This window comes from Tachyglossus aculeatus, chromosome 14, assembly GCF_015852505.1.
Source record: "Tachyglossus aculeatus isolate mTacAcu1 chromosome 14, mTacAcu1.pri, whole genome shotgun sequence".
NCBI classification, from domain to species: domain Eukaryota; kingdom Metazoa; phylum Chordata; class Mammalia; order Monotremata; family Tachyglossidae; genus Tachyglossus; species Tachyglossus aculeatus.
Window position 1 is genome coordinate 31219560 of NC_052079.1, and position 23107 is coordinate 31242666.

Below are 23107 nucleotides of genomic sequence, written 5' to 3' on the forward strand. Positions count from 1 at the left end.
GACATGGGGAAGGTTTGGAGTCTGGAGTTCTGCAGTCTTAAATCCTTTTTTTATGGTGTTTGTTAAGTGCTTTCTATATGCCAGAGATTGTACTAAGCGCTTGGGTAGATACAAGGTAATCGGATTGGACACAGTCCTTGTCCCACATAGGGCTCACGGTCTTAAACTCCATTTTACAGATGAAGTAACTGAGGCACAGAGAAGTGAAGTGACTTTTCCAAGGTCACACAGTAGACAAGTGGTAGAGCCAGCATTAGAACATAGTCCGTGTCCTGCCTCTTGCCTGGAACATTCGCCTTCCTCAAATCTCATAGACAATTACTCTCCCCCCCTTCAAAGTCTTAATGAAGGCACATCTCCTCCAAGAGGCCTTCCCAGACTAAGCCCCACCTTTCCTCATCTTCCAGTCCCTTCTGCATCTCCCTGACATGCTCCCTTTGCTCTTCCCCACTCCCAGGCCCATAGCAATATCTGTAATTTATTATTTGTATCGTTGTTTGTCTCCCCCTCTCTAGACGGTAAGCTCATTGTGGGCAGGGAATGTGTCTGTTTATTGTTGTATTGTACACTCCCAAGTGCTTAGTACAGTGCTTTTGCACACAGTAAGTGCTTAATAAATACGACTGAATGAATGAATGAATCCTTCTGTCTCCCTAGCCCATGCTCTATTCACTAGGCCGCACTGCTTCCCACAATTTATCCTGCTATCTGATGGCTGCTGCACAGTTACTAAAGGAGAAGGCAGAAAATGGGAAGGACTATCAGGATAGATAGGCTGGGATTCAAATCCTTTACCAACAGAAACATTCTCCATCCTTCTATCCATAACAAAGGTGACGGCTTCTAATTTCATTTCCTCCTATTGTTTGCCAAGGGAAACCAGGAAAACCCTTGGACTGGAATGGATTTGGATTTTGGAGTACACAGTGGGAAGTGACATGACATTATACTTTTCCTTCTACGTGACTAATTGAAAATCCCCAAAATTTCCACCAAAGTATTTGATATTAATGAAGAAAATGTCTTTATTCATGAGATCCAAAAATGAAGTTAGTGATAATATTATCCCTCCCACCTTGTTTCTGGTTTACTGCATCTTTGTCAGCTCCTGGTGAGAACTGTGCTAGCAATTGGCCCAGTCCAGTAACTGCCCAAGATAGTGGCTATCACAGGGAGTACCATTGTGCCCATAAGAGGAAGGAGAAAAGAAGCAGAAAGACTGATTTTTTTTAAAACTGAAATTTCCTTCTCTCTGAATGCTAAACAGATTATATTTGTCAAAAGTTTATTGCACACATAGTTCTGACGGTTTTGACACCTGTCTACATGTTTTGTTTTTTTGTCTGTCTCCCCCTTCTAGACTGTGCACCCGTTGTTGGGTAGGGACCGTCTCTATATGTTGCTGATTTGTGCTTCCCAAGCGCTTAGTACAGTGCTCTGCACACAGTAAACACTCAATAAATACGATTGAATGAATGAATGACATCAAGTATTTGAAAAATGATATTCCTTCATTAGATGGTTCATAGCCTGGCAGAATAATAATAATAATAATTGTGATATTTGTTAAGTGCTTACTGTGTGCCAGGCTGGGGCTGATACAAGATAATTGGGTTGGACATAGTCCATGTCCCACATAGGGCTCTCAGCCTCAGTCCCCATTTTACAGATGGGCCACTGAGGCACAGAGAAGTTAAATGACTTTCCCAAAGTCACACAGCAGGCAAGTGGCAGAGCCAGGATTAGAGCCCAGGTCCTCTGTCTCCCAGGCCTGTGCCCTTCCCACCAGGCCATGATCCTTCCCAATGTGGTGGCCTCACTGCTCCTGCTGCTGCTTCCTCAGCCCCTGTGCATCCAACAGTACTCACTCTCCACGATTGTAATTTTGGGGGCCTGGGGCTGAGGCTGCACCCTTCACTCCTCTACTGCTCCCCTTCTCACTGTACCTCTGTCTCATCTATCTCATCACCAACCTCTTTCCCATATCCTGCCTCTGGCCTGGAATGCCCTCCCTCTTCCTATCCATCAGACAATGGTTCTCCCCTACTTCAAAACCTTATTGAAGGCTCATCTTCTACAAGAGGCCTTCTCTGACTAAGCCCCCCTTTCCTCTTCTTCCTCTCCCTTCTGCATGTCCCTGAGTTGCTCCCTTTATTCATCTCCCTCCCAGCCCAACAGCATTTATGAATATATCCATAAATTATTTATATTAATGTCCGTCTCCCCCTCTAGACTCTTAGCTCGTTGTGGTCAGGGAATGTGTCCATTCCTTCATTCAGTCATATTTATTGAGCACTTATTGTGTGCGGAGTGCTGTACTAAGTGCTTGGAAAGTACAATTCAGCAATAAAGAGACACAATCCCTGCCCACACTGGGCTTACAGTCTAGAGGTTTATTGTCGTACTCTCCCAAGCACTTAGTACAGTGTTCTTGACACAGTAAATGCTCAATAAATACAATTGACTGACTGACTGAGGCCCAGTGTTGTGGAATGGGGAAAGTTAGATGCAAGTGGAAGTGGAGGGGGATGTCTCTGTGGTGGGAGTAGCCTCAGAACTCTGTAGCAGACAAGATGGAAAGCTTCTGAGGGTGATGACCCATCCAGCCCTCTTCCTCCACCCTGCTCTCTCTCCCACTGAGAAACCCTGGGTAGGCACAGTCTCCTGACTGTGGTCAAAAAGTTGAGGCAGGGGAGGGGCAGAGGCAGCAAGATCAGAAGCAGTGGCGCGTATTTTACGTTGGACCTATGGCAGGGGAAATGGAAAATCCAAGAATAAATTTGGAGTGGAAAGGGGCGAAGAGAAAACATTGTATGTACAGAGGCTAGTTCGAGGGGTAGGGAAAGAGCCCAGGAAAACATCGTCTGTAGAAAATGACAGTCGATAAAATAATGAATCTGATTAAGTCCCAACTTTTATGACTGCCCATATGGACTCAAATTGCATGTCCATTTTGTATTCCTAATTCTCATGATTTTTTCATAGTTATATGCTTCAACATTCTCTCATTCCCTCACATTTAGCTTATTTCGTCCTTTCTTTAGCTTTCAGTCAACCACAAATAGTAATAATCACTGGGTTGAGCTGCTGTGGCTTGATGGTCTAATTCTTCCTCTTGAGAAAGTGCAGTTTGGCCTCGCTGTGCTTCCTCTGGCATCAGGCACTTGGTAGAGATTATTGACAGGGTCTGCCAAGCTACTGCAGAAATCCCGGCGCTTGTTAATCGGGTATCGTTTGTGTTTGTCATGAAAATGTTGTATTCCATTGCCACACCGAGGGTTTTTGGCCTTTCACCCTGAGGCATTGATTATGAGCCAGTTAAAAAAGAAACCAAAAAAAATTTGGCGCCCTTTAAAACCGAAGTAGAACAAGATATGTGCTCACTTTCCCACCCCTCCTTATTTTTTCCACACATAAAAAACCTTTGCATGCCAAACCTAATTCTCCCCTATTTCAGAGTGGATTAAATTTAGCACTGGAGCACTGAAAGTGTAAAAGACTTATTATACACCCCTACCCACATGTACAGCCATAACTATGTTTTATACTGACATCTCTGCCCTATGTTACTTGAGCTTAGAAAAGGGGAATAATTGAGCTTATTATCTGTTAGATAGCAATATAAGTATTCAGTCTGAGAAGTAGTCCATTCTTACAGTTATTGAGCCCATTGTTAACCCCCTGCACTCTACACTCAGTCCCTTGGAGAGCTCATTTGCTTCTATAGCTTTACCTGTCTCCTCTATGCAGACAACTCCCAAATTAACCTCACTGGCTCTAACCTCACTCCTCCAAAATAGCCTCATATACATTTTTTTTCCAGTGGTGTGTGTTAAGCCCTTTTTATGTATTATTCTAAGCACTGGAGTAGATACACGTTAATCAGGATGGACACACCTCATGTCCCACATGGGGCTCACAGTATCAATCCCCATTTTACAGAAGAGGAAATTGAGGCACATAGAAGTGAAGTGACTCACGCTAGGTCACACAGCAGACAAGTGGCAGAGGCGGAATTAGAACCCAGGTCCTTCAGACTCCAGGGGCCCGTACTCTATCCACTAGACCACACTGCTTCTCTTGCCTCCAGAGTTTATCTTCAGCTATGTCCCACAAGGACCTCAAATTCAACATATCTAAAACTGAACTTTTCATCTTCCTTTTTTTAAATCCACTCCCTTTCCTAATTCTCCCATCCCAGTCTGTAACATCATCATCCTACCTCTTGCAGAGACCCACAACCCCATTGAAGCCTCATGCTTTCTCTTCAACTCTCACACTCATTCATTTGCCAATTTCTGCTAGTTCTCCTCCAACACATATACCAGGTTTCCACTCAAATGGCAACCACCCTGGTTCATTTTATACATTCCTGCTGTTAAAACAAAAGAATTCTTGTATTTTCAGATAGATGATACACAGCACATACATATTATACAAACACAGACACAGACACATTCAGTGCTCCTTTTACTCCTTTTTTCTCCTCCTTTTTCCCTTCCTTTTTCTCCCACCCCAAAATGTTGTTTGCCAGGACTTAGTTGGGAAGCAGCGTGGCCGAGTGGAAAGAGCACAAGCCTTGGAGTCAGAGCATCTGAGTTCTAATCCCTGCTCTGCTGCTTGCCTACTGTGTAACCTGGGACAAGTCACTTCACTTCTCTGTGTCACAGTTTCCTCAACTGTAAAATAGAGTTGAAATACCTGTTCTTCATCCTACTTAGAATGTGAGCCCCATGTGGGACAGGGACTCTGTACCAACCTGAAAAACTTGTATTGACCCTAGCTCTTAGAATGATGTTTGACACATCTTGTTCTATCCAGTAATAGCACTTAACATGTGGCACAGACTAAGTGCTTAACCATAAAACAAACATATACTGTTAAAAATGCACAGATAAAATATGACCTAGATAAACCTTGGGATGTCCTTGCTAATGCAATGGTTTCCTAATGGCATCTGCAAAGAAACAGTACCACCTTTGTGTTGCTTTTCTAGACTGTAAGATCTCTATGGGCAGGGATTGTGTGTACCAACTCTATTGTATTGTACTGTCCCTAGCCCTTAGTAATTACGCTCTGCACATGGTAAGCGCTTACTATATACCCCTGGTTGACTGATTGTTTTCTTTTTGAAAAGAAGAGCTGAGAGATGGAATTTAGGCAGAGGAAAAAAGGAAAGCAAAAATGGAAAAGCACAATAGCATGCCACACACCCTGCAAATAGTAGTTTTCAAATTCAGGTGGCATTGAGACAATTCATTACCAGGAGTATGGGCACCTGGGGTGAACTTTCTGGGGGAAGAGGAAGAAGTGCCTGGCATATAGCAAGTGCTTAACAAATACCATAATTATTGGAAGAAACGGGATGAGGAGGAGCAGGGACTTGGTACTCCATGGGTTTTCTTGGTAAAGCGAAAATAGTTTCTCCAAGCATGTCCTCTGGAGTGACAGATCTGCAGAGAAAGATCCCTAAAAAATAACTTTTTCCATTAACAAGAAAACTACTTCTAAAAGGCATGTCTTCTACTCCATCCTCTCCCTCACTCGGGAAGACCTAGGTGAGTTTAACTGATAGGTGTTTTCCCCAGTCATCAAAATAAATTATGATTATGATTATAAATCATTGTTATGAACATAATAATGGTTATGTTCATAACTATAGAGGATCATTCTTTTAAGACTTTTCATATTTAAGGAAGATAAATAAACTTGAACAACCATTCTTTTATTCATAGGTCTCAAAACACATCTCTGAGTAAAATTTGATAATTAGGTTAAGTCCACAGAGTAACCACACTGGTTCAGTTGTTACAGATGGAAAAACACAGCCCATCTCACATAGGGATTAGGTTGGACAGAAATAAAAAACGAGTCTCCTGATTTCTGATTTTCTTGTTCTATCCAGTAATCGTAGTAGCAATAATTTTTATTAAGCATTTTCTGTGTGCAGAGCACTCTGCGAAACACTGGGAGAGATTATCTGTGGAGCAACGTACTTCTCTGAATGGAACCACATAATTGGTTGGAATTTAACCATGTACTTATTTGGGTTTAATATGGTTGCTTTCTAATTTCCAAGCATGGTAGAAAAGATTAATCACTTATCAGATCAATCTTTCTGTTCTGTGGTTCAAAATTAGGAAGCAGCCGAGGGCATGTGGCTAGAATAAATATCATCATCAGGTCAAGCCAGGAGTCCATTCAGCCAGTAGTTTCAAGAGGCTTGGAGAGACAACGCAGTGGTTGCCATCTGGGGGGAAGGAATTGATTGCCCCTTGACTATAAACATCGAATGATCCATGTTTTCTCTATTTTTAAAGGGACGCAAGGCTGAGGCTGAAAGGTTTTTCTTGAAGGCTATTCAGCTGGATCCAACCAAGGGAAACTGTTACATGCATTACGGTGAGTTTCTGAAAGATTGCAATTTTTCATGGCGAGTTATTGTTAGCATTCATTATTTAGAATTCACAAACCACTGCTGGCAAAAAAGCAATAATATCACAAACGAATTCTACTTCCTTCTAAAAGTTTGATAACCATACCACCGGGGCACAAAGTGTTTTCATTTCTCTTCAGGTAATTTGCACTGCATTTCTCTAGTGAGAAAAATTCCAAAATTGCTGTCGCCTTTCTGTAAACTGGTGCTTTCTTAGTCTCCAAGTCTGGTACCTGCATTTCCAGGAACGGATTGGGGGCTTTACCTAGGCAGTTTGTTTCCTTCAGTTTGACTTCTGTCTAAAGCACCAAGAACAAGCACCATTAAAAAATACAAATATCACATTTTGATTTATCATTAACACCTTATCATTTATGTGTTGAGATGCAAATGTTACTGCTTTGACACAGGGTAAGTTCTGTTTATTGCTTTCCTATCAATAGAAGAGCTTTTCAGGAGCCCCCAAAAGGATTCTGTCTTGATTTTTGTAATTGAAAGGTTTTACTATGCGAGTAATCTCAGGATTGGGGGCTTTACCTAGACAGTTTGTTTCCTTCGGTTTGACTTCTGTCTAAAACACCAAGAACAAGCACCATTAAAAAATACAAATATCACATTTTGATTTATCATTAACACATTATCATTTATGTGTTGAGATGCAAAATATGTTACCACTTTGACACAGGGTGGGTTCTGTTTATTGCTTTCCTATCGATAGAAGAGCTTTTCAGGAGCCCCCAAAAGGATTCTGTCTTGATTTTTGTAATTGGAAGATTTTACTATGTGAGGTAATCTCAGGTGAAATACATGGAGGGAGAAAGACATTCTAACTTGGAAGAAGAGAAGAAAGTCTATTCTTGTGTATTGTTTAATTTCTTTGCCTGCCTCCAGCTGGTACAAATAAATCAATGGCTGTCTGGCAGTGTAAAAGAATGGAAATAATAGAATGAAGGATGCACTTAACTAGCTACAAGTCCATTTGCTTATTTACATTTCTGTGTGAGTGTTTATAAATCTGGAAAAGTGGCATGTTATCTTTCCAGTGTAATGCAGCATGTAATTTTGCACATTTTGTTGCGTTAAAACTCCCAATTTCTATTTGGAAATAGAAATTGTATCTGTATGTGTTATAACACTCCAGTACCACACATTACTATATGATGAAGTAATGAACATTTTATTTACACACTCACACACTATGTGTGTGTATATGTGTGTATACATATATGCTATACACCCACACAGATGTATATATGAGATTTCAAAACATTTCCAACCAGGATTTTTGTCCTCGTGCTGTACTGTTCCCACAAATTAAAATAGTTCCACATTTGCCGTAGTTCTTAAAGACCACTTGGTATGGCATGCTATGAAATATTGTCTTTTTTATTCCACTGCCAATCTGTCACTTGCCCTCAGCCTGATGCCATAGACATTGTATTGCTTAAAATTCTTTCTCATGCTAGAATGACATGTTTGAGAGCTTTCAGACCATATCCTTTCAGATTTAACTACTTAATGGCTACAAATGAAGTTGAATTTGAAATGATGTATTCATTCTGAAAGGTTATTTTGTACAGTCAGTGGTCTCCATGGTCAGTTTATCTTCAACATTCGTTTTGAAACAAGAGGCTCTAAAGATTTCCCAACCAGCACTGACCCCCAACACTTGAATTGTTAGGCAGTTTTCTTTGATAGAGTCCAGTAGGCTTTATGTACTCTCTAGTTAGAGAGAATTATTTTGGAGAACTGCAAGTTTCACAGTGAGCTCCTCGAATGGACAGTGAGTTCAAGATCTGGAATAGAGCTAATCTGACCTGCTCTGTGTCCCAATCAGTGTCCCATCGACCAGAGGGAGACTTTCCGCTGGCAGAATAGTCCCTCAGCAGCACCCAAATAACCTGGATAGAGCATTGGCCTGAGTCAGAAGGTCATGGATTCTAGTCCCAGCTCCGCTGCTTGTCTACTCTGAGACCTTGAGCAGGTCACTTCACTTCTCGACGTCTGTTACCTCATCTGTAAAATGGGGATTGCGACTGTGAGCCCCGCGTGGGACAGGGATTGTGTCCAACCCGATTTGTTTGTATTCACCCCAGCACTTAGTACAAGTGACTGCCACATAGTAATAATAATGACATTTATCAAGCGCTTAATATGTGCAAAGCACTGTTCTAAGCGCTGGGGAGGTTACAGGGTGGTCAGATTGTCCCACGGGGGGCTCACAGTCTTAATCCCCATTTTACTGATGAGGTAACTGAGGCCCAGAGAAGTTAAGTGACTTGACCAAAGTCACACAGCTGACAGTTGGCGGAGCCGGGGTTTGAACCTATAACCTATGACTCCAAAGCCCGTGCTTTTTCCACTGAGCCACGCTGCTTCTCTAACTAGTATGCAGTTAACAAATACCGAGATAATAATAATAATAATAATAATAATAATAATAACCTGGCCTTCACCCTCTATTGCCTTCACCCAGTGCAGACCTCTGGGGCCCTTCTCCTAGGGCTGGGTTTTGCTGGAGACCTTCTTTCAGCCACTCCAGGAAATGGCTGGCCCATCAACTTCCTGATGGCCTCCAACTCTGGCTGATCAATCAATCGTATTTATTGAACACTTACTGTGTGCAGAGCACTGTACTAAGCGCTTGGGAAGTACAAGTTGGCAACATATAGAGACAGTCCCTACCCAACAGTGGGCTCACACTTCTCATGCTCTCAGGAGCCAGTCCCTTCACAGGGTTCTTCAGGATCTTTGGGCCATGGGGTGGAACTTGTTAACATTCCTAATTTTACTGACTCCTTGTAACGGAGGGAAGTCTGTTTCACCCAAATATGCATGTTAACGCGTGTGCACACACACACACACACACACACACACATCATTGACCTCAGAGGCCTTTAGGGCTAACCTACATCTTTGTGTCCCATATGTTGTCATTTAAATCTAGGCCTAAGATGCAAATCACTTTCAATTATCTGACAAGTCAGTACCACTGGGCCTCTTAATAGATTAGCGTGACCAAGGTATTGAGAGACAGGAATAGATTATGCAATAAAGACCTGACTCGATCCAATAGTTTCAACTTCCCAACCTAACAAACCTTTAATCAGAATGACTAACAAAGAAGAGAATGAATTGATTTGACTTTCATCTTTATTTATTTCACCTCCTTGGGTAAAGCAGTGAGCCAGTTAATAGACAAAGCCCTCTGTAAGAAGGAAAAGAAGGAAGAAAAAACAGGAAGACTAGATAAGCTACTAGATATTAGAAGCGTTGGACAATGTACTTCCACATAAAGAGGAAACGATTATTTTTTTGATGCCCTTTTGTTTTGTATTTGTGCTGTAAGTAACCTATTATATATGGGTCCACTGTTGATTAACACACTTCCAAAGAAGCCATGTTAAATGTTTATTGTCTACCAGTTAGCTTCTGCTCAAGTAGAGCAGATAATGGTAATCTAAATTACTTCCCATTCAGCAAAATGAAACTTCTTAAAGTGGTAGGCCAGAAGCTACAACGAATGCTCATTTTCCCATTGAAGTCATCCAACAACTGGTGGGAAGGAGACATGTCACAGATTTGCTGGCTGCAACATACACATGACATTCATGTAATATTCACAGCCTTTGGTTAGCCAAACGAGGCTGCCTTAACCCATAAGGTCGAATTTAAAGTGTGTCTCCGTACTTTAGGCTTGGCTCTTTGTAAGGATTTCTGCCTGCTGAGACTGACAGTCCAGGAATAAAACTATGATTTAATCAGTTCCTTTCTCAAACTTGGCATTGAATGTTTGCACAGAGATCAAATGTCCAATACACTTCTCTAACTATTAAACACTAAATTTAAATACTTGTACCCTCTTGGAATAGTTTTTCTTGAAGCTTTTGAAGGTGCCAAGTAAAATGTCATTGTGATATTGTGTTTCATTCTAAGCTTATCCTTTTGCTAGATGATTATGTGGTTTTGACTTTTGGCTATTAGTGACGCAGTCTGTGGAGACACAGAGAATACGACCCAGATGGCACATGATAATAGGGATTTTAAGGATTTGTAATGATGAGTTAGGATTCCGTTTCTTTACAACTATCACAACAGACTTTTCATTGCTACCAATCCTTTGTACTGCCAGGTTTTTAGTAGGCTGTGCTGCAGACCTCTTGTATGTCTACCAAAGAGGCACGGGAAAGAAGGAATTAAGATGGATATAATCTTCCTTGACTTTATGCTTTGTTTCTGTGATTGATAGCTAAACAGGCTCATAAGAAGAGTGTGAGGAAGGCTGTATTTTAGCAAAGTATAACAGTCTTTATGAATGAAAACACAGCTAAAATGAAAAATTTTATTTTATATGTCCAAAATTACAGAGCTACAGCTCTTGCCTTTTAAAACTTTTGGGATCTATAATATTGTTAAAAACTTATAGGTGCTGTATACGTAATAAGGGACACTTAGACAATCATATTTTTCCCAAGAGATCACGAAATGTTCAGATGTCCCACAGAAAATCATCTGAAAACTTCCCAGAGCTGCATTTACATCTCACCTTGCCAATACACTTGTCCCCCACCACTTATTTCCCTCTAGACTATAAGCTCATTGTGAGCAGGGAGCACATATACAAACTCCATCATACTGTATTCTCCCAAGTGTCTAGTGCAGTGCTCTGTACTCAGCAAGTGGCTCTCTAAATAAGGTTGATTGATTGAAAGCCATATTCAATTGCTCCTTTCCAACAGCTCTTTCCCCAGTGCTTACAGATATCTCATTTATAACCCATCTGAAAAAAAAACCCACTTTGACCTCACAGCTCCCTCCACTTATCACTCTATCCTGTTATTCCTTTTCAAACTACTCTAGAGAGTTCTTTACACCCTCTGCCTCCTCTTCCTCTCCTCCAGTTCTCTCCTTGGTTCTTCATAATCTGGCTCCTGCCCTCTTCACTCCATGGAAACAGCCCTCTCTAAAGTCACCAATAAACTCCTTCTTGCCAAATCCTCATCTACTCCATCCTAATCACCATTGACCTCTCATCTAACTTGATCCTGTAGACCACCCCCTTGGGGATACAAGGTGATCAGGTTGTCCCACGTGGGGCTCACAGTCTTAATCCCCATTTCACACATGAGGGAATTGAGGCACAGAGAAGTTGTGTACTTCCCAAGCGCTTTGTACTTCCCAAGCGCTTAGTTGTACTTCCCAAGCGCTTAGTACAGTGATCTGCACACACTAAGCACTCAATAAATACGATTGATTGATTGATTGATTAAGTGACTTGGCAAAGTCACACAGCTGACAATTGGCGGAGCCGGGATTTGAACCCGTGACCTCTGACTCCAAAGCCCAGGCTCTTTCCACCGAGCCACGCTGCAGATCATCATCATCATCAATCGTATTTATTGAGCGCTTCCTATGTGCAGAGCACTGTACTAAGCGCTTGGGAAGTACAAATTGGCAACATATAGAGACAGTCCCTACCCAACGGCGGGCTCACAGTCTAAAAGATGTAGATGCAGCCTGGGCCAAATTGTTTTATTGAAACTGCTCTTATTGCTATGCCATTTCTTACCTTTGAAGGAGGCCAGGAAAAAAGGAGCTCAGTAGAAACAGGAACTCCCTTTGCTGCCACCACAGTGGCCTAGAAGAGAGAGCATAAGCCTGGGAGACCCAGGACCTGGGATCTAATCCTGCCTCCACCACTTACGTGCCGGGGAGCTTGGGCAAATCCCTTAATTTTTCTATGACTTAGTTACCTCATCTGCGTAATGGGAATTCAATACCTGTTCTCCATCCTTAATTTTTCTATGACTTAGTTACCTCATCCGCGTAATGGGAATTCAATACCTGTTCTCCAACCTGTGTCATCATCATCATCAATCGTATTTATTGAGCGCTTATTATGTGCAGAGCACTGTACTAAGCACTTGGGAAGTACAAATTGGCAATATATAGAGACAGTCCCTACCCAACAGTGGGCTCACAGTCTAAGAGGGGAGACAGAGAACAAAACCAAACATACTAACAACCTGATTAACTTGTATCTACCCCAGCACTGAAAACAGTGCTTGGCACATAGTAAGCACTTAAGTGTATATATGTATATACGTTTTGTATGTATTTATTACTCTATTTTATTTGTACATATTTATTCTATTTATTTTATTTTGTTAATATGCTTTATTTTGTTCTTTGTCTCCCCCTTCTAGACTGTGAGCCCACTGTTGGGTAGGGACTGCCTCTATATGTTGCCAACTTGTACTTCCCAAGTGCTTAGTACAGTGCTCTGCACACAGTAATCGCTCAATAAATACGACTGAATGAATGAATGAATTATCCTGTATCTACCCCAGCACTTGGAGCAGTGACTGGCGCATAGTAAGTGCTTAACAAATGCCATTAGTATTACTACTATTATTATTAATAACTTCTCTGTGCTTCATTTTCCTCATCTGTATAATGGGGATTAAATCCTACTTCCTCTTATTTAGACTGTGAGACCTTTAGGGGACAAGAACTGTGTTCAATGTGATTACCTTGTATCTACCCGAGGGCTTAGTACATTACTTGGCACATAGTAAGTTCTTAACAACTACAATAGTAATGATGATAGTGATAATAATGATGGAAAACAGGTATTGAATCCCTTTTAGACTGCAAATTTGTCATCTAGACTGTAAGCTTGTTGTGAGCAGGTAAGCTTGTTGTGAGCAGGGAAGGTGTCTGCCAACTCTGTTGTACTGTACACTCTAAAGTGGTTAATACAGTGCTCTGCACACAGTAGTAAGTGCTCAATAAATACGATTGAATGAATGAATGAAAGTACCACTCCAGTGCTTCTTAGAATGTTTGACACATAGTACAAAGTTAACAAATACCACAGTTACTTAGTTAAAGCGTACACAGTTTTAATGGTATTTGTCATGCACTCACTATGTGCCAGACACTGATTTAAGCACTGGTTAGATGCAAGCTAATCAGGTTGGACACAGTCCATGCCCTACATAGGGCTCACAGTCTTAATTCCCATTTTCCAGATGAGGTAACTGAAGCGCAGAGAAATGAAGTGACTGGCCCATGGTCACACAGCAGGCGGGATTAGAACCCAGGTACATCTGACACCCGAGCCCGTGTTCTCTGCGTTAGGCAATACTGCTTTTGAGCTAAGAAGACAGATCACAGAATTCAACTTGACTGGACTTGGAGAGAATGTTTTAAGAAAAATGTTCCCTAGTAGCCAGACATGTGTGCAGCTAAGGACAAGGCAGCGGGTGTTGGGAGATAAACCTGGTGTTGAAGGGAGATGATTTAATTAGAGGAGCCACTTACCAATGCAATCTTTCCATCCTTGAATTGCCTCTTCCATCCCAGACCATTCATTCATTCATTCAGTCGTATTTATTGAGCGCTTACAGTGTGCAGAGCACTGTACTAAGCGCTTGGGAAGTACAAGTTGGCAACATATAGAGACGGTCCCTACCCAACAGTGGGCTCACAGTCTAGAAGGGGGAGACAGGGAACAAAACAAAACATATTAACAAAATACAATAAATAGAATAAATATGTACAAATAAAATAAATAGAGTAATAAATGTGTACAAACATATATACATATATACAGGTGCTGTGGGGAGGGGAAGGAGGTAAGGTGGGGGTGATGGGGAAGGGGAGGGGACGGAGGGGGCACTTTCCATTGAGCTTCCCCAAAAGTAGTGGGCCAACTTAGTACCCTACTGCCAAGGACAGTGAGGTTTTTGGGGGGCAATGCATTCATTCAATCATATTTATTGAGCACTTGCTGTATGCAGAGCACTGTACCAATCGCTTGGGAGAGTACAATAATAATAATAATGGCATTTATTAAGCGCTTACTATGTGCAAAGCACTGTTCTAAGCACTGGGGAGGTTACAAGGTGATCAGGTTGTCCCACGGGGGGCTCACGGTCAATATAACAATAAATGGACATATTTTTTGCCCACAATGAGCTTGCAGTCTAGAGGGGGAGACAGACATTAGTTATAAATGAATAAATGACAGATATGTACATAAATGCTTTGGTGCTGGGAGGGGGAATGAACAAAGCTACCAAGTCAGGGTGACTCGGAAGGGAGTGGGAGAAGAGGAAAAGGGGGGCTTAGGAAGGGAAGGCATCTTGGAGGAGATGTGCCTTCAATGAGGCTTTGAAGGAGGGGAAAGTAATTGTTGGATTTGAGGAGGGTGGGCATTCCAGTCCAAAGGCAGGATGTGGACGAGGTGTTGGCGGAGAGATAGATGAGATTGAGATGCAGTGAGAAGGTTGCAGGATCTTCCATATTGTTTCCACAGAAAGATGGAATTTGTCTACACGAATTACTTGGTCCCATACAAGACAATGGCTTCTATTTATTATTTCACTGTAGCATTGTAGTTTCCCAGTGGATTCTTCTGGTGATTTATTTCATACTTCCAAATTTATTGCCATGACCATAGTTATACAGAAACTCTTGAACCCAGATTGCGTTAAAGCTAGAAACAGAATTGGTTGAATTGGAGACAAATATCCTCGGATTCAGTTTTTAGAAAGTACTTTGGATTTTTTTTTTAATCTGGCTGAGAGGACTCAAGACCAAATTAGGAATTAACTGGATAAAGGATTCACTGTGTAGAAAAAAAATGACTTTTGAAAGACAGCTACAGTGGACTGTCATTTCCATAAAAGTCCTGAGTAAAGTTAATGTAATTGAAAGGAACAATCATAGGCGACGAAGATCAGAGAATATTTTCTAAAATTCCATTGAGAACACATCGGGGAAGAAGCAAGTTCTGAAATGTAAATATAGATAAACAGGCACTCAATAAGTACCATTAATTGAATGAATGTGTGAGAAGAAAGACCTTTTCCAAATATTTGTACCTTTCCTGTTTAAAAATAATTAATTTTCCCATTTATTTGAACTTCAAAGAACCTTAATGAAGCTTAAATTAAGTAGCTATTTGATAGGGAAAACATAGTTTATTGAGGTATTCTTCATGTAGGGCACCAATCATGAGGCATGGAACATTTTGAATGTTTCAGAATTGGGTAGCAGTTCCTCTGGCTATGTCCTGGACAGTCTGGTTTTCAGCTGTCCTGTCCATTTCCCAGTTCAAAACGTTACTGAATACGTGCTGGAGAAGTGGATAGAGCATAGGCCTGGGACTCAGAAGGACCTGAGTTCATTCATTCATTCATTCATTCATTCATTCATTCATTCATTCATTCGTATTTGTTGAGCACTTACTTTGTGCAGAGCACTGTACTAAGTGCTTGGGAAGTACAAGTCAGCAACACATAGAGACGGTGCCTACCCAACAATGGGCTTAGAAGGGGGAGACAGACAACATAACAAAACATGTGGACAGGTGTCAGAATCATCAGAACAAATAGAATTAAAGCTATATGCACATAATTAACAAAAGAAATAGAATAGTAAATATGTACAAGTAAAAGAGAGTAATAAATTTGTATAAATATATACGAGTGCTGTGGGGAGGGGAAGGAGGTAGGGCGAGGGAGTTGGGGAGGAGGAGAGGACAAAGGGGGCTCAGTCTGGGAAGGCCTCCTGGAGAAGGTGAACCAATGAGTTCTATTCCCAGCTCCGCCATTTGTTGGCTGTGTGACCTTGAGCAACTCACTTCACTTCTATGGCCCTCAGTTACCTCATCTGACAAATGGGGATTGAGACTGTGAGCCCCCCATGTAGGACAGGGACTGTGTCCAACCAGATTTGCTTGTATTGATCCCAGCACGTAGTACAGTGCCTGGCACATAGTGGCACAAATGCCACCATTATTATTATTATTATTATTATTATTATTATTACTACTTTTATGCCCAGTTTATTATTTTGGGCAGTGAGCCTTCTCCTCTGTGTCTCCTGGTGCTGAGTTCTACATCTCAAACAAAGCAACCCTTATGCATCACCTATGCATTTCAGTCCGAATCCCCTAAGAACTTTGATCCTTACCCCACCCCAAAACCTACAACACTTACATCTATATCCCTATACTCTATGGCTCCCCTAATCTGTAATGCATTTTAATACCGAATCCCCTAAGAACTTTGATCCTCACCCCACCCCAAAGCCCACAACACTTATGTCTATATCCCTATACTCTATGGCTCCGCTAATCTGTAATGCATTTTAATACCTCTCTCCTCTACTGGCTTGTTAGTTCCTTGAGGGCAGGAATTGGGTCTTCTAACTCACTTGTGTTATACTCTCCCAAGCACATAGAGAAACAGTGTGATCTAGTGGAAAGAACATTCGCCTGGGAGTCGGATAATAATAATAATAATAATGATAGCATTTATTAAGCGCTGACTATGGGCAAAGCACTGTTCTAAGTGCTGGGGCGGTTACACGGTGATCAGGTTGTCCCACGTGGGGCTCACAGTCTTAATCCCCATTTTACAGATGAGGTAACTGAGGCCCAGAGAAGTTAAGTGACTTGCCCAAAGTCACACAGCTGACAAGTGGCGGAGTGGGATTCGAACCCATGACCTCTGACTCCAAAGCCTGGACTCTTTCCACTGAGCCAAGCTGCTTCTCTGGGGTGACCCAGATTCTAATTCTGGATCTGCCACTCGTTTGCTGTGTGACCTTGGGCAAGTCCTTTCACTTCTCTGTGCCTCAATTTTCTCATCTGTAAAATGGGGATTCAATACCTGATCTCCCTCCCACTTAGACTGCGAGCCCCCTATGGGACAGGACTGTGTCTGACCTGATTATGTTGTATCTACCCCAGTGCCTGGCACATAGTAAGTGCTTTAACACGTAGGTATGCTACGCACAATAAGTGCTCATTAAATACTGTTGATTGATTTATCTAATTCTAGTACCTCCAATTCCTCCTTTTCCAGTCTTCTCCTGTGATTGGCTGCACGTGACCTTAGCCTTCTGCCTAAGGAATGAGTTTCTTCTTCCACTAACGACCTCTATTCTTTCTACTCTGAGCATGGGAAGAGGATGAGCTACTGTCAAACCATCCTGACACTTAGTAAACTACATTGCATTGCCATTGAGTTGCCCATGGGGCAACATAGCAGTTTATCTTGTTCAAATTTCTGTAAACTACCAGATTCCTTGTTGCCACCTCATTTTAAGCTCTCTCCCTCCATTTCAGGTTTTTTTTGTGGCACCTGAATTTAATCAAGCCCAAGTAATCCACTCCAGTCATTGTCTGTCCATGCATGTTAGTGGATGACTGTTTCTAAATTTCTTGTATATGTAATTAGGACTTGGTTATCAAGTCAGTCGATCAGTGGTATTCATTAAGAGTTTACTGAATGAAGAGTACTGTACTCAGTGCTTGGGAGAGCACAATACAAAAGAGGTAATAATAATAATAATGACATTTATTAAGTGCTTACTATATGCAAAGCACTGTTCTAAGCGCTGGGGAGGTTACAAGGTAATCAGGTTGACCCACGGGGGGCTCACAGTCTTAATCCCCATTTTCCAGATGAGGGAACTGAAGCCTAGAGAAGTTAAGCGACTTGCCCAAAGTCACTCAGCTGACAAGTGGCAGAGGCGGAATTTGAACCCATGACATCTGACTGCAAAGCCTGTGCTCTTTCCACTGAGCCACATAGTTCTGGGGGCACTAGGGAGAGGGGCAAGGAGGAGCCTAAAAATAGTAACAATCAATCAATCAATCAATCAATCAATCGTATTTATTGAGCGCTTACTGTGTGCTGTGCAGTACTAATGGTGGTATTAAGTGCTCAGTATGTGCCAAGCACTGGACTAAGCGTGGGGATAGATATCAGATAACCAGGCTAGTCACAGTCTTTGTCCCTAATGGGGCAGTCTAAGTGGGAGGGAGAACAGGTATCTAATCCTCATTTTATAGATGAGGAATCGGGGGCACAGATAGGTTAAGTGACTTGCCTAGGGTCACCCAGCAGGCAGGTGACAGAGCTGGGATTAGAACTCAGGTGAAATGGAATTAACCCAGGAGCCTGCTAAGTATAATCTAAATTTAACATGATAAACCTGTCAAAAAGTTAAATGGGATGGGGGAGGGGATTCTTAATTATTGTTATTTTTGGATTGGTAAATGTAGCTTAGTGTTTATTCCTTATCTGTTCATCTTCCCTTCCTTTGTGAGCTAGGGACAGTGTCTGAATCAGTCAATCCTATTCATTGAGCACTTACTGTGTGCAGAGCACTATAGCACTAAGTACTTGGGAGAGTATAAATTAATGGCTATATATTCTCTTGCCAATGCTTAGAGCCATGGTCTTCTCATTGTATGCACTTAATCAATGTTACTGATTGATAGCTTAAAGACACCAAGATAGTTTTGTCAATCACCTCTTTGGAGACGAGACCTCACCAGATTGGCTGTGTGAGGCTATTTTCAGAAAAACCAACTTTTTCTCGTTCGCCCAGCTAAATCAATCAAGCAATCAATCGTATTTATTGAGCGCTTACTGTGTGCAGAGCACTGTACTAAGCGCTTGGGAAGTACAAGTTGGCAACATATAGAGACAGTCCCTACCCTAAAGTGGGCTCACAGTCTAGAAATATTTTTTTTGGATACAAATGTGAGGTAGTACACATAGAAGACAGAGCTGGAATTCAGGGGACCTGGGTTCTAATTCAGTTCGCCCATTTTCTTCCTGTGTGACCTTGGGCAAGTCATTTAATTTGTATTCTACTCTTTCCAAGTGCTTAGAACAATATTCTACACATAGTAAGCACTCAATAAATACCATTTATTGATTAACGTCTTTGTAACTCAATTTCCTCCTGATATTAATCAAGAAAACAGTCACTGAGTTATATATAAAAAAGCACACTCATTTTAACTGCTTACTTATGTTGATGTGGGTTGGAGGGGAATGCTTTTAATTTTATATTTCCTAGTAGATTACCTAGTCAGCACTGTTTGAAGCTGAGCAACTGACTTTTTAATAAAGTAAGGGAATGTTGAGCCTGCTGAGGACTATGTGAAAGACAGCTGGTTCCAGGAGTCGTTTATTGCCTTAACTGACTAAAAGCTTAACATCAGATCAAATAGTCAAGACAAAAAAGTGCTCTTAATTTTGTTCCCATTCTCTGCCCTATATATCTTCAATATTTATGATTAAAGTTTTTAAAGACATCTTTTTCTGTTGAAATGAAAGCATTCTAATGCTTTTTTATCCCATTTTATCACACTGTAGGAACAGGTCTATTTGTCGAAGCCAAAGTTGGCTTAAAATAGAAATCCAGTTCAGGCATGAGAGTGGATGGTCAAACTGATGAACAGATTTGAAAAAAAAATGGATGATTTGAATTGATAGTGATTAAGTGGGATGATACACTTTCTAGCCATCTCCTTCGGTAGCCAGAAAAGTACTTCACACACCATGGGGACTCAGTAAAATTCTGATGATTTGACTCTCCCTTGAGAGATAGGAAAGACATAATCCGATGGAGTCCATTCATTTGGGATTAGAATTTTTCTCCACCCCACCCCCCAACCCAACTTTCCAACCCCTGTGGAGTAAATTATTTTCATCAACAGAAGCAGAATCCTCATTGGAACTTTTTGAAAATGGTAGAAGAGCATAATTCCCTCCACCCTCCCCACCTTCAATCCTTTCCAGGTGATCAGTCAATTGATGGTATCTAGTGAGTGCTTGCTTTGTGCAGAGCACTGTACTAAATGCCTGGGAGAGTAAGGAGAGTACAGTACAACAGAATTGGCAGACCCATTCCCTGCCCATTCATTCATTCAATTGTATTTATTAAGCGCTTACTGTGTGCAGAACACTCTACTAAGCGCTTGGGAAGTACAAGTCGGCAGTATATAAAGACGGTCCCACCCAACAACTGGCTTACAGTCTAGAAGACCACCTCACATCTTGTAGTCTAGAGGGGGAGAAAGACATGAGAGGTACATTTCAAAACTCCTCACTAAAGGGGAATATTTCTTCTGGCTTAATTAAGCACACCCCCAGGTTCAAGTGTTTGATATTTATTGACAATTTATCTGCTTGCTTAGACTTTGATTCTACCACAGCCTGTGCTACTCCCTGGTTGTGTCTGATGCAGTACAATGAAAGGTATGCTTCAGTCAAGAAAGATTTAATACAGCCAAAGCACTGTATGGGAGGGGACGGTTTGAAAGACAATGGGCTGTCACCCTCCTAGACTTTTATCTCTTCCTAGCCACCCACCAGACAAAAGCTTTTTCTCCCTGCTTCTGATAAGCCTGAACAGATATACATATGTTAGTAGCAGACTTTGCCTCTCAGCTTGCTTCATGACTAGCAAATGGGTAAAACAATTCAGATCCCATCCTCAGGAACTAGTCAGAAGACAGGGCTCCTTAGCACTTTGGAAATCAACACTTCAAGGAGGTGAAGGTAGGTCAGACTGGCTTCCCTGGCTCATCCATAATCCAGTCAAACACCTCTTATGTAAATAATAATGATTGTGGTAGATGTTAAGCACTTATTATGTAACAGTCACCGTACTAAGCACTGGGGTAGATACAAGATAATGGGGTTGGATCCAGTCCCTGTCCCACATGGGATTCACAGTCTTAATCCCCATTTTACAGATGAGGAAACTGAGGCCAAGAGAAGTGAAGTGACTTGCTCAAGTCACACAGCAGACAAGTAGCAGAATCAGGATTAGAACCCAGGTCCTCTGACTCCCAAACTCGTGCTGTTTTCACTAGGCCACCCTGCATCCCTGTCTCATACCCCTTACATCTTCCCCTTCTCCATCCCCCCCATCTTACCTCCTTCCCCTCCCCACAGCACCTGTATATATATATGTTTGTACATATTTATTACTCTATTTATTTATTTATTTATTTTACTTGTACATATCTATTCTATTTATTTTATTTTGTTAGTATGTTTGGTTTTGTTCTCTGTCTCCTCCTTTTAGACTGTGAGCCCACTGTTGGGTAGGGACTGTCTCTATATGTTGCCAACTTGTACTTCCCAAGCGCTTAGTACAGTGCTCTGCACACAGTAAGCGCTCAATAAATACGATTGATGATGGTGATGATGATGACCCTTCTACAGACTGAATATTTCAGTTGCTCCCATCACCCACCACTTTTTTTTTCTTCAGGATAATAGCTCTTTCAGCTTCAGGCTTCAGGCTCTTCATGGCTGACCCCCAAATTCTGGGATTGATTATTTTAGTCACAATTGGTTAAGTGTACCCCTAATATGTGGCAAATTGACAGCATAGTAAGGGGATTGTCCGAGAATCAGGAGCTAAAAGTTTCCACCATTAACACTAGGAACATGAAATTACAGGTCTAGGAATGCCACAAAAGAGGAAACAGTGTTAATTCAAGGTATAAAATTTTGCAAAAAATATGAAGTAAGGCTGACAAGTGATTTTGGAAAAGTCATCATATTTGAGTGAAGGTACACAAACATGCCTTGTAATTCAGACCTGGGAATACTTTTAAAAGAAAGGTTTAACTGTCCACTTTTATGGGAAACCTCAGAAATTTGGTTAAGGAAAAAAAGATTGCAGAACACTATTTTCCTAGTGGAAAGCAGGTTTAAATTAAATCCCTGAGAAGGCATCCGCCTAAAATCTGGGTAACTTCCAGCCCTTGAACTCCATCAATAGAAATATCTTTCACACTGCTCTGAAATGCTTTAACCTGTTTGAACTGCAGCATGGTATTTTCAGTCTCATGTAAGAATAGCAATAATAACTTTAATTTGCAAGGCCTAAATACCATTGGTATTTTGACAAGAAGGGAAAATGGCTTTATAAAGGTTCAGAAAAAATCTGTGGAAATAATTATTTTAATCCTGAAGAACACAGTCTGTTCCTGCCAAAATTATGTGCCTTAATGTGTGCCCCTTGTGACACCATGTCAAGGTTTGGTGTGTTGAGGGCCTGTCAATCACTCTTACATATGTTATCACCATAGCCTCAACAGTATTAGAAGGAAAAGTTGTGCAGACCAATTGTATTAATTCAGTTAAAGCCTATTTACTAAAATCAGTGTCTAACTATTTAAATCCAGAACCATAACATTTTGTTTTATTCAGTGTATTTCATATTAGATATATCCCAAAATATTTTAATATTAAGACTTGTAACCCTTGAGTAAAAAGCCCAAAGATGCAGTTAAGCATTCAATATTACTGTAACTGATAACTGAGAGTTATCAGGGCTGACTGGACACTGATCTTACCTAATGTAATATACTGAACAGGGGACAGAATAATGATGATCACCAAAACAACAGTAATAAAATTTGTAAACAGTTGAAAACAACGAGGTCGAAGAGGGAAAGACCAAGAAAGGAAGGATTTTATGTGGATTTTGATGAGTTTCACCAAAGGGGGAAGATTGAAATCCCTGTTAACTTTGGCATTTATTATCATCAATCGTATTTATTGAGCGCTTACTATGTGCAGAGCACTGTACCAAGCGCTTGGGAAGTACAAATTGGCAACATACAGAGACAGTCCCTACCCAACAGTGGGCTCACAGTCTAAAAATGAACTTTGTTATGAATTCACTATGTAGTAAATGCTGGAGTAGGTGCTGGTTTAGGAGATCAGACACATCCCTCATACTATAGGGTATTTGCAATCTAGTCTTATCCCCATTTTACAGATTAGGAACTGAGGCCCAGAGAGATTAAGTGATTTGCACAAGGCCTTTCAG

General features: G+C 41.2%; 1 protein-coding gene across 1 annotated transcript in view; it reads left to right on the forward strand.

Annotated features, from left to right (window-relative positions):
* The window catches only part of TMTC2 (transmembrane O-mannosyltransferase targeting cadherins 2), a 372172-nt gene that overhangs the window by 293723 nt on the left and 55342 nt on the right, over positions 1 to 23107 (forward strand). The window contains exon 9 of the mRNA XM_038756319.1: positions 6321 to 6402. Within this exon, the coding sequence (XP_038612247.1) occupies positions 6321 to 6402 (82 nt within the window). The remainder of the gene's footprint in view (positions 1 to 6320; positions 6403 to 23107) is intronic.